At 44.6% G+C, this 12,888-nt stretch overlaps 1 protein-coding gene across 11 annotated transcripts in view; it reads left to right on the top strand.

Annotated features, from left to right (window-relative positions):
* Nucleotides 1–12,888, top strand: part of LOC124144211 (inverted formin-2-like) — a 137,468-nt gene that overhangs the window by 109,248 nt on the left and 15,332 nt on the right. For all 11 annotated transcript variants that reach the window (XM_048387337.1, XM_048387332.1, XM_048387333.1 and 8 more), the window contains 5 exons: nt 999–1,114; nt 2,249–2,408; nt 6,233–6,411; nt 10,068–10,147; nt 11,336–12,234. In XM_048387337.1, coding sequence (XP_048243294.1) covers nt 999–1,114; nt 2,249–2,408; nt 6,233–6,411; nt 10,068–10,147; nt 11,336–12,234 — 1,434 coding nt within the window. The remainder of the gene's footprint in view (nt 1–998; nt 1,115–2,248; nt 2,409–6,232; nt 6,412–10,067; nt 10,148–11,335; nt 12,235–12,888) is intronic.

Here is a 12,888-nt window from a genome sequence, read left to right as displayed (position 1 = left end):
AGACACCGCTTAATATCACTTCCTCTTAGTTTGGGGTAGGTTGGGTAGCGGAGTGGTTAAAGCGTTCGCTCGACACGCCGAAGGTCCGCGTTCGATTCCCCACATGGGTAAAATGTGTGAAGCCCATTTCTGGTCTCATCCGTTCTGATATTGCTGGAATATTGCTAAAAGCCTAAAACCTTACTCACTTCTCTTAGTTTGGGCAGTTTGTCTGCTATGTTAGATAACTTTCCGGTTTCAGAATTCAATTGTCATTGTGATTGCTGTTTGTACCTTGAGACACGTCAATTTTGAAATCGTAACTTGACGCTGCCTATTATCTCGGTGTAGTGTGAGCATTAAAGAGGTGACACATACACTGAGCCACCCGTGTCCCTGATGGTTTACAAGTGTTCCATCCGATAATTATATATCTCAGTGCGAAATTCCGGGTTAGAATAGGTCTCCAGCATCCACGCTTGTCGTTAGAGGCGACCAAGTGGATCGGGTGGTCAGGCTCGGTAACTTGGTTAAAATCGTGTCCTCGTAACACGAAAACATGGATCGCTGTTTGCAACATCTATCACTGGATTGCCTGGTCCAGACTCGATTATTTACCGAGCGCCGTGATATTGCTGCAATACTGCTGAGTGCGGCGTTAAACAACAAACGAACTCATTTCTGATGTCCATCCATGCTTGTCGTTAGAGGCGACCAAATGGATCGGGTGGTCAGGCTCGAAAACACGAAGACATGGATCGCTGTTTGCAACATCTATCAATAGATTGTCTGGTCCAGACTCAATTATTTACCGAGCGCCGTGATATTGCTGCAATATTGCTGAGTGCGGCGTTAAACAACAAACGAACTCATTTCTGGTGTCCTCCGCTGTGATGTTCTGGAATAGTGCTCTAAGTGGCGTAAACCATACTCACTCAGTAAGATACTTTAGCCAAGTATAGACATATTTGAATTTAGAGGAGAATTTGTATTTTACATCTGTGTATGTCTTTTGACAGCCCTGGACACGACGAACGCTATGGTCAAGAAGCAGGTGTTCGAGCTGTTGTCCGCACTGTGTGTCTACTCCCCAGAAGGGTATCGCCTCGCCCTTGACGCGCTGGAGACATTCAAGGTAAGCAGTCATTCTGTGGGTTTAATCAAATAAGAATATGATCAATAACTGTTTTTCAAAATATTGCGTTTAAAGAAAGAGAGCAAAAATTAGATGTTATTCTAAAGTTGTTGTATTACTTGGTTTTGGGGGGCGGTCGGGTAGCCTAGTGGTTAAAGCGTTCGCTCGTCACGCCGAAGACCCGGGTTCGATTCCCGACATGGGTACAATGTTTGAAGCCCATTTCTGGTGTCCCCCGCCGTGATATTGCTGGAATATTGCTAAAAGCGGCGTTAAACCATACTCACTCACTCACTCTTGGTTTTTGGATAGCCCTACCCAAGTTTCACAACTGTTCACATTTTTTTTAAACAGCGTTGAGTAAAATTAACATGCAATTGCAATATTGCAATAATGGCACAACCTTCAAGGTAGTTGATGCAAGTTACCATTTCCGGCCACATACCCGTAGAGATCCGGCTTCAGCCCCCCGTGCTTGTCGTAAAAGGCGACTATGCTTGTCATAAGACTTGGTTGACTTGGTTGAGGCATGTCATCGTATCCCAATTGCGTAGATCGATGCACATGATTTCAATCACAGGATTATCTGATCCAGGCTCGATAACTAACAGACCGCCGTCATACAGCTGGAATATTGCTGAGTGAAACGTTAAACCACAAACAAAATGAACCCTACAGACAATGCCTTAAAAGTTTAAAAGAACGTTTTGGAAATAATATGTGTATCTTATTTCTGCCAACGACCCACTTGACGTTGGAGAAATGTCCTTTAATCAACAAATCTGGAAAAGGCAGTATAATTTAAATGCTTAAGGTTTATTGAAAATGTATGCAAGTTTGCACACACAAAAATGCCATGATTGCAAATAGGTGCGTGTTTCGCCAGGTCAAATTAACACAATATACAGTAGTATGTTCATAGTGATCCTATTGTCATAATGCATACAGGGGAGGTCTGGTAGCCTAGTGGTTAAAGCGTTCGCTTGCACACCGAAAACCCGGGTTCGATTCCCGACATGGGTACAATGTGTGAAACCCATTTCTGGTGTCCCCCGCCGTGATATTGCTGGAATATTGCTAAAAGCGGCGTAAACCATACTCACTTACTCATGATGCATAAAACATCTTTTTCAGACGATGAAGAAACTTCGATACAGGTTCAGCCTGATCGTGAACGAGTTGAAGGGGGCGGAGTTGGTGCCGTACCGGACAACGTTGGTAGCGTTCATCAACTGTATCCTGGTGGCAACCGACGACCTGAGGGAGCGTACCATGATAAGGAGCGAGTTTATAGGTGGGTTGACGGGATGGAAGAAGTTACTATTTATTTTGTTGACAGAATATAATTTGGAACCACAACACATATTTCTCAGTACATGCAGCATACCCAGTGAATAAGTATTTATTGTTCTGAAAAAATGAGGATAATAATTGTTTCAGCATTTTCTGGAACAAACTATTGTGTTAAAAATACCCTAAATTGGCGATTCATTAGCTGAGTAGATTGCGCGATGCATGAGATTTTTTGTGAAGATTCTGGGCCCGAGTGGGTTCGAATCCCCAGTATCTCGTGTCTTAGACGACTGAAATGGAGATCGCCTGATTAGGCTTTTGTCTTGGCTGATTGCGAATGGCATGGATCGTTACTCGGGTTTAACGTCACTAGCTTTCTTAGTCAAGGGTGTGTGTGTGGGGGGGGGGGGGGGGGGGGGGGGGGGGGGGGAGTCTTGGAAAGTCTGCATACCTTGGGCACACCAGAACCACATAATAAGGGTTCGAATCCCGGTGCGAACTGATTATGTTTCTAGGTTTGTCAGCACCACACCCACCCTTGGTCCTGGGTTTTATCAAAATGGTAAACGTCTAAGACCTGCATCACTTCGGGATTTCCTCACGCACGCCCCGTTATAACTGAAATCCTGTTTTAGAGCGGCGTTAAACCCAACTCACTCACTGTTAGTCGAGACGTGATAAGGTCGCCGTGATATAGCAGGAACATTGCCGACAACGGCTTTTAAACATTTTTTGTAAAGAACCTTGAATATATAAATCGCTCGTTTCAGTGCGTTCAGTTCCAATATTTCTAAGAGGACACTAAAATAACGGCACCTACGTAGACATTCCAAAACGGTACATTTGTCTGCTGATTGAGAAGCATATACGAGCTAAAAATACCAAATCAATACATTGGGCTGCATCCTCCCGTCAAAGTGGTATTTATATAACGGGGCAGTATATTCATCGCCCTCCCATCTTGACCAGGTCCAGACGATGTATTGAGTGTCCGGTGCCACACTGGGTCAGTGTCCTTGTGAAATAACATGATCAGATATTGGTAGTAGAAATGGATCATAAAACGGTTTTATGGCCCGATTCCAAAATAGAGTACTAAAATTTGGTCTGAGCCCAGTCCGCCAGGCTAACGGTAAAGGAATAATGGGTTCTGCCATGTCAGCAGGAATGCGGTGGTAGATTCTTTGATATATATAGGTGAATCGAGTTACCTACTAATGCGTAAACGTCACCAGGTGTTAACAAAATACCAAGTGTCCATACAGATGGGACTATGAATGCTACTTGTTGAATTTGCACACCAAAAGAAATAGCTGAAACATCAAGTTATTACAGAACACATGTTCTTTGGTGTTTCCGCCTTTTGAGACGACGATGCACCCCTGACGTTTACAGATGAATAAAAATATTATTTTATTAAAATGGCACACATTTATATATACCAGCATGGCAATACAAATAGTGATAAATAGTATGCAATGCCAGGCCATATGGCACACAACAAACCATGTGTACAAAATAAATTGTCGTCGATATATCCCCCCTCCCCGTGTTGAAATTGACAATACACCTGTTAAATACCAGGAAATGAGTGTTAACTAATAACCACGCGCATTGCAATACACACCTGTCACTCATGGCTACGCTCCGACAAGTGGGTACCTAATCAAGGCTAATTAATCACCGAGATGTAATACACACTTATCTGCAGTGCCATCTGTTTGTCTATAACAGCTCAGGGCAGGTTTCATTCCATTCCATGACAGTTGTTGGGGAGAGTTGTGCTCTCAGTATGCTAACGAACATTGAAGTGTGTTAGATTTGGTATTTTTCTAGAAATATGAAGGTAATCAATCTCTCTACCATGAGCCCCCGACGCGGTAAGTCCATCTGATGTTTCTATTCTCGGCGTTAGGGGAAAATGTATTAGAATCGTTTTCTGCGTAAAAAGTGCACGCACAGTCGACGGTATTTTAGGTTTTTGTTCATAGATATAAAATCACTTGCTTGTCACATCACAACGGCCCCCATTCCCCTATTAAGGTAGGGGCGTTGGGGTAGTCTAGTGGTTAAAGCGTTCGTCGTCACGCCGAAGACCCAGTTTCGATTCTTCACATGGGTACAATGTGTGAAGCCAATTTATGATATTACTGGAATGTTGCTAAAGGCGGCGTAAAACCGCACTCAAAAAAGTCCGTGTTTCCGGAAATACGGGGTCTGGCCTGGTGGATTTGAACTGACAGGGGCTCTGTTCCACAAAGCGATCATATCGCTGAGACGATCGTAGCTCCCTCACTTTAACATTGACTTACGACAGTCGAGTAGCGCTAAGATAGCTTTGTGGAACGGGTCCCAGGTGTTTATTAAGATTCTCAGCTGGCTTTAAATGTTGCCCTTGAGAACGTTTCGAAATTAAGTGTTTATTAAGAAATGTATTCAGGGATAGCTACGTCACGTGCCACGTGGTATCTATTGGCGCCAAACTGCTGACAACCACAACCGAGATCACGAAATAATTCAGTTTCTACGTCTTTATGTATAAATGCCCACCATTGGAAAGCTAATTGAAGAATTAATTCAATTGACCGAGAGCACGAGCGTTTAAATTTGATTTAAAGAGTATTATATCACTAATACCAATGGTCGGAAAAGAATAAAACATTGACAAAAAACGAGGATGGATGTGAATTACACCTTTAGATTATGTTTTCGAATACAACAATTGTTTAGAGACGTTCTTTTACTTTACACACGTTTATATTATCAGAATCATATTTTTCAATTCTTGTCGTTGCTAGGCACTGTCGTTTACATGCTCTGTCAGGTGCCCGTCAAAATGTGGATATTTACAGCAGAGCTGTTGTTAGTTTGGATACGGCTCCAGACCGCAGGCCGTCAATTATTACACGCTATATTGGACTGATATTTCAAAATGCACTGGGGGCGATGGGGAAGCCTGGTGGTTAAAGCGTTCGCACGGCACGCCTAAAGTCCGTGTTTGATTCCCCATATGGGTACAATCTGTGAAGCCCATTCTGGTGTCCCCCCGCCGTGATATTGCTGGAATATTGCTAAAAGAGGCGTAAAATTATACTCACTCACTCATATTGCATTGTACAATAAATCTTATAAATCATTTTTGACACACCCATCAATGCATCAATGTTCACTGAATGTCCTGAAAATGTGTTGTGGGGCCAAAAGAATTGTTAGGCACACCATTTCAGTGTATTGGTTTGTATACCTGGCAGTACAGGCTTAAAAAAACCTTTTCTGTTCCTTAAAAACAATCTTAGCAGTTCGATACCTCACCTTCCCCCGAGTACACCTTAATGCATACATTGGATCCCCAATTTTCCGGAAATCCTGCCTTCCAGAAGACTGCCATTGAGAATGTTTGCCGTATACAGTGAAACCTCCTTAATCCGAACGGTGATATTTTCACTGAAATGGTCCGGAATAACACGTTTTCGAATGAATGAATCACGGAGGAGAGTAATGTCTCTTTGTATTCATGTTGAGTTCCATGCAGTGATCCTGCGGAAGATGGAGTCTCCTGATTAACAGGATCCGGACTAACGAGGTTCCACTGTAGGTTATACAAAGGGACATAACCCCGCATCAATGATTTGCTGTCTGGAAATTAGTTAATCCAATCGATATGTTTCAACAGAACGGATGCACAAGGTGTACGTACTTATACACATTGCCGTCCATTCATTTCAAAGCATCGCCTTCTTAATTTTCTGAAATGTAATCTGTCTGAATCTTGTATTATGTACATCATTATCTTGTGTTATGTACATCATTAATATATTTTAACAGGTCTCAACCTTCTCGACCTTGTCCACGCGATGCGCGACATCGATGACGATGACCTCAACATTCAGTGTGACGTCTTTGACGACGAGAAGCACGATGATGACGAGGAGCTTGCGGCCATGACGTCAGCAGCGCTTGACATCAGCAACCCAGATGAGGTGTTCAAGGTTGTTCTTCAGAAGGTAAGTCAACGTTTGCCAACACAACACTCCCACTGATCAAATCAATTTGCAATTCTATTCAATGTGACTTTCGAAACGTACGGAAGAACTCAGACACGAAAAGTAAGAAAAATCACTTTCAAAATGGTCAACAGGTCTCCAAGGAAGATTCCTGGGCAACCTTGAGCCTTGCCTGCCTGTTTTCCAGTCACGTAAACTGAGCTAACACCATTGACGTCGCTAATTCATTTGTGTCTGAGTGAACTCATCGGTCACTGAAAGGCTCGGAAATACACCGCACCATCAGTGCCTTATTTGAACTGTGTATGTGTGGGAAACCTCCCCTATACTATGTGACACGGATCTTCAAGATAATGTCGTTAACGTACTTTGTGGTGAGATAATTATTCTTGTATTATTACATGAAAGTTGACCTATAGGAGATGGCCATGTGTGATGTTTCGTGTGGTACCTATCCCTGCCCGTGGCAACTAATTTTCTATCTAGGATGTACGTCTCCATCGCCTACTCCATCTATCCATCCACTAGTTCATTTGCTGTCTTTCTGTCCACACATGCGACAGTTCATCGGTCAGGGCACTCTCATGATAAATAGATAGCCGAGTTTGAACAAGATGGACAAACGTATCGTGCATCAGTCTTTCTATAAACGTTTCTGTGAGTGCGTTTTGGAACAGAGCAGAACCCAATGCGGGGCAAAATAGGTTCCAATGCTTGTCTCCCTTTGACGATTCCGGGGTGCACGGGTGGCCCAGTTGTCTAAGGCGCCGCGATTTGCTGTACAGAGTTGCGTCCCTTTGGCACACCAGAAACCTATGATTGTGGGTTCGAATCCCGATTCGCCCCGATTATGTTTCTAGGTTTGTCAGCACCATACCCGTGCTCGTTGGTTTCACCGAAGTGGTAAACGTCTAAGACCTGCATCACTTCGAGCTTTCCTCCCTAATTAAGCTGACACTCCGCGATATAACTGGAATACTGTTAAAAGCGGCGTTAAACCCAACTCACTCACACTTTGACGATTGCAACGCCAGAGTGGGTCCCCAGTAGGTGAGGTGCGGTGAGAGTATAAGGGTATAACGTGTGTGTGTCTGTGTCTGTGTCTGTGTGTCTGTGTATTTGCGTGCTTGCGTACTTGTCCGGACTTATGCCGATTTTGTAGTGCTAGCCCACTGAGATACCATGCCGCAGCTTAACATGAATACCCCACTCAGACACAGTATACTGACTCCCGAGCCGACCAGTCCTTGTTTTAACCCCTTAATGCCGATCGCCAGACAGGGTAACAACAAGAACTATCTTTTGGTATGATGCGGCCGGGTATCGAACCCGGACATTCCGCCCTACGCTGTACCACTAGATCCGCGGAAGCTCTACCACTAGATCAGGATTCCGACGCCGAAGTAGGTCTCCATGCTTGGTTCAGCTTCGAACCCGCGACTAACAGTCAAGTTCGGGAAATGTGGTAGTGGTAGTGTTGTAAGTAGCAGCAGCGGTGGTAGCAGTTCCCTCTTAAAGCAAATGGGGGCGGTCGGGTAGCCTAGTGGTTAAAACGTTCGCTCGTCACGCCGAAGACCCGGGTTCGATTCCCGACATGGGTACAATGTGTGAAGCCCATTTGTGGTGTCCCCCGCCGTGATATTGCTGGAATATTGCTAAAAGCGGCGTAAAATCAAACTCACTCACTCACTCACACTTAAAGCAAATGAATATGCTATACTTCTCTAGTCATTCTTACCAATGTGGAAAAATTGATAATGTCCCGTCTCTACAATGCGATTATTTATACTTCCTCTATCAATCACTGACTCGCTCGATCGTTAGCACACTCACTCGCTCACGCTCCCCTGCTCGCTTACGTTCCAATTGTTGCCCCGCCAACCTCCATTCCAACTGCAACATCGCCATACATTTTACTCCGTCAAAAACCTCACAAGAGCGATCAACGCAAACCTTTAAAACAATTCAACTTGATCACATGACACAGATGAGATCCTAGACTGACGTGAGGGTATTCAATATTTTGATACAACATTCCATCGAACGGTTACCACAACATTTGCAACTCGTAATCAAGATTTAGTTCCACTTGAGTCGTCTTCCCAAATTAATTGAAAAGCCGTTTTTGCCTTTCTATTTCATGATTGAAACGTATTTCTTCGGCTTACGACTGTCGCTCAAGCTGAGATGTGATTGGAAGTTATTGTTCGAGCGACGTGGGGGTTCTCTTTGGTGTGGACATTTTGGGGACATTCCCGCTGAGATATGCTAGTGTGGCTATTGCTCGATGGCCTGTATAAGACAATGCTTAGTTTTCGTTGATAGAAAGGGAGCTTTTCTCCGACAGAGGTCTTGGCGTTAAAATTCAATAGTGGTAACTTTGAGAAAAGAAGCCGAAGTGATGGATTGTGTCAGCTTTGTGATAGATGGCGACTGTTGAGTCAATGCGGGTTTCAAATGGATATTGATGACGGATTCAGAAATACCGCTGGCGGCACCATCAATCAGAATTCTAAATCCCATTTCTCCGATTGTCAGCGAGTTTTTATCCTTTGAAATATGACTAAAATGATATAATTCAATTAAAAAATTGAATTCGGTAAGCTTCACTGAAAATTGATTGAATAGTAGGATTCAGTGTCCGTATTCTCAGACTCCTTGTTCAACATGCATACATAGCGATTCGTCCCCAGCAACCCCAGGTCCGATTCATATTGACTTCGGGCACAGGTGGCCCAGTCGTCTAAGGTCCCTTAATCGTGCCAGAAACCTATGATCGTGGGTTCGAATCCCAGCTTCTCCCTGATTATGTTTCTAGGTTTGTTGGCACCATACCCGTACTTGTTGGTTTCAACGACGTGGTAGACGTCTAAGACCTACATCATTTCGGGCGTTTCGTCGTGCACGTCAAGTTGACAAGTCGTGATATCACTGAAATACTGTTCAAAGCAGCATTAAGTAAAATAAATTCACCCAACAACGTATTTATAGCGGGGGGGAGGGTAGCCTCGTGGTTAAGGCGTTCGATCGTCACGTTGAAAACCCGGGTTCGATTCCCGACATGGGTAGAATGTGTGAAGCCGTCCCCCAGATAAAACAATATATAGCCACTATTGATACGGCCCCAGAGGTGGTACTAGTGGTTCAATAGTACCTTTACCCGTGAAGATCCGGGATAGAATAGGTCTTCAGCAACCCATGCTTGCCGTAAAGGGCGACTGTGCTTGTAAGGGGAGACTAACTAACGGGATCGGGTGGTCAGGCTTATGACTTGGTTGATGCATGTCATCGTATCCCAATAGCGGGGACTGATGCTCATAATGTCAATCACTGGATTGTCTGGTCGAGACTCGAGTATTTACAGACCGCCGTCATATAGCTGGAATATTGCTGAGTGCGGCGTTGAACAAGAAACAAACAAACTAATCAAAAGTACCCTAATAATGGGTCGGGGTCAAGAGGATGACTATGACATCCACCCATGCTGTTCTCTGACATGAATTTGACTGGTGTACTGTTCAAAGAGGCGTTGATACTCACTCACTCACACACTCCATGTATGAGTCTTGATAAGAAGCGTAAATTGTGTTCAAGTGAAGTAGGCAAGATGTTTGTGTCATTGGCTAGTCTGAATGTCCATGGTTGTTGTCTTCCAGGTGTACAACACGCCCCACGCCGACGTCTTCCTGTCTATCCTGCAGTCACTGCTGCAGATTGACCCCGACACCCATCTCAGGTAACACACATCTCAGGTAACAAACATCTCACATAGCATATGTCTCCGGTAGTACATATCAGGTAACATAACTCAGGTAACACACATCTCACATAGCATATGTCTCCGGTAGTACATATCAGGTAACATAACTCAGGTAACACACATCTCACATAGCATATGTCTCCGGTAGCACATATATCGGGTAACACATCTCAGGAAACATAACTCAGGTAACACATAACTCAGGTAACACATAACTCGGGTAACACACATCTCAGGTAACAAACATCTCACACAGCATAGGTCACCGGAAGCACGTATATCGGGTAACACATCTCAGGTAACGTAACTCAGGTAACACATAACTCAGGTAACACACATCTCACACAGCATAGGTCTACGGAAGCACGTATATCGGGTAACACATCTCAGGTAACGTAACTCAGGTAACACATAACTCAGGTAACACACATCTCACACAGCATAGGTCACTAGAAGCACATATATCGGGTAACACATTTCAGGTAACATAACTCAGGTAACACACATCTCAGATAACATAACTCAGGTAACACACATCTCAGGTAACAAACATCTCACATAGCATATGTCTCTGGTAGCACATATATCGGGTAACACATCTCAGGTAACATAACTCAGGTAACACACAACTCAGGTAACAAACATCTCTCATAGCATAGGTCACTGGAAGCACATATATCGGGTAACACATCTCAGATAACATAACTCAGGTAACACACATCTCAGGTAACAAACATATGACATAGCATAAGTCTCCGGTAGCACATATATCGGGTAACACATCTCAGGTAACATAACTCAGGTAACACATAACTCAGGTAACACACATCTCAGGTAACAAACATCTTGCATAGCATATGTCTCCGGTAGTACATATCAGGTAACATAACTCAGGTAACACACATCTCAGGTAACCTATATCTAAGGTAACACATATCAGGTGACAAACGTCTTTGGTAGCATATTTCTGAGTTAACACATCTCTTAGGGAACACACATCTCTGGTAGCATATATCTCAGGAAACACACATCGCAAATACCATTCTGTGAGATTACTGTTTATATGTTTTATGGATACAAATTGTGAATCGCATCTTTTATGTCTCCCGACATGGCTGTGGGATGTTGCTTAATTCACTCACGCTGATCAACTTTCATCTTCAGTGACAACCAGTGGAAGCTGATGGAGCTGGCGTCGCGCAAGATGGTGGTGCTGAAAGATACAGACGACGTCAGCAAGATGGTGATGGACAGGCTAATGTCCCCCCGGGCGTCGCCTCCGAGAGACGAGGTCAACCGTAAAGACATGGCAATACAGACTGATAAACTGCCAACTGGTAATGGTGAAGTGACCGGAAGTCAGGGAGTTGTCTCCCCTTCGACAGGAGAGATTGTGTTAGTGAATGGCTTGGACCATCAGAAGAATGGACTCATTTTACCGCCAGCAAAACCAACGGAAGCATGGACTGGAGAGAGCCAAGTTGGCAGAGCCAGTGAAGTTTCATGCTCATTATCAAATAAAGTCTGTGATAGAGATTCTTCCACTGATGGATTATCAAATGGTGCTAATAACTCCTCCACAAATGGTGCTATCCCTCCACCCCCACCGCCACCTCCACCACCTCAAAGTGCTTCAGGGTCTTCTACACCGCTACAACCTGGAATCCCACCACCGCCACCCCCTCCCCCACCACCAAGTGGGATACCTCCTCCACCCCCTCCTCCGCCACCCCCAGGTGGAATCCCCCCACCTCCTCCTCCGCCACCAGGTGGCATTCCTCCGCCCCCACCTCCCCCACCACCACCCGGCAGCGGTATTCCACCCCCACCACCACCCCCACCCGGCAGCGGTATTCCTCCTCCACCTCCACCCCCACCCCCAGGAGGTGGACCACCTCCACCCCCGCCTCCACCAGGTGCTCCACCACCGCCCGGTGGAAACCGACCGCACCCTCTTCAATTCCGGAGTCCTGCCCCGAGTTTCCAAGGGATCACAACACCAAAACCAAAACACAAAATGAAGACTTTTAACTGGTCGAAATTGCCCCCGACGGCAATGAACAGTAAGTACTGATTGCGTACCCATTTGTGATTCCGATGTATAAAAGATTCATGACACCGTAAAAACAACTAAAATGAGGAAAGGATGGTCATAATTCGGTACCTGAAGCGATTGTGTGTCGTCCTACCTCGACGACGCCTCCAACGCTGTCAAACGATGTTGAATTATTGCTGACGGTGGGAAATAACATTTACTTACTTGTGGACTCCTTGTACAAACGGGGCGGTCGGGTAACCTAGTGGTTAAAGCGTTCGCTCGTCACGCCGAAGACCCGGGTTCGATTCCCGACATGGGTACAATGTGTGAAGCCCATTTCTAGTGTCCCCCGCCGTGATATTGCTGGAATATTGCTAAAAAGCGGCGTAAAACCATACTCACTCACTCTTCGTACAAACTGCGCGAGTGGCAGGTGCTACCTGTACAGCAGAAAATACTTTCCATTTCGAGATTTATTATTTTCTGGCGTTGACGTTTTTTAATTTACCGTAAACTATACATGTACACAGCTGGGATAGTTTGCATAAACTTTTACGTACATATAACGAGGAAATGGGTAGAAAGTTTGTTGTAAAGCAGGATTTTGAGGAACAATTGAACTGTTTCTCCAGCTGTTGATTTTACAAGCCACAGGAAATGGAAAAGCTCTGATTCTGAA

The sequence above is a fragment of the Haliotis rufescens genome, unplaced genomic scaffold (assembly GCF_023055435.1).
Source record: "Haliotis rufescens isolate VD_foot unplaced genomic scaffold, xgHalRufe1.0.p SCAF_7, whole genome shotgun sequence".
NCBI lineage: Eukaryota > Metazoa > Mollusca > Gastropoda > Lepetellida > Haliotidae > Haliotis > Haliotis rufescens.
This window is presented reverse-complemented; position numbering and strand designations above follow the sequence as displayed.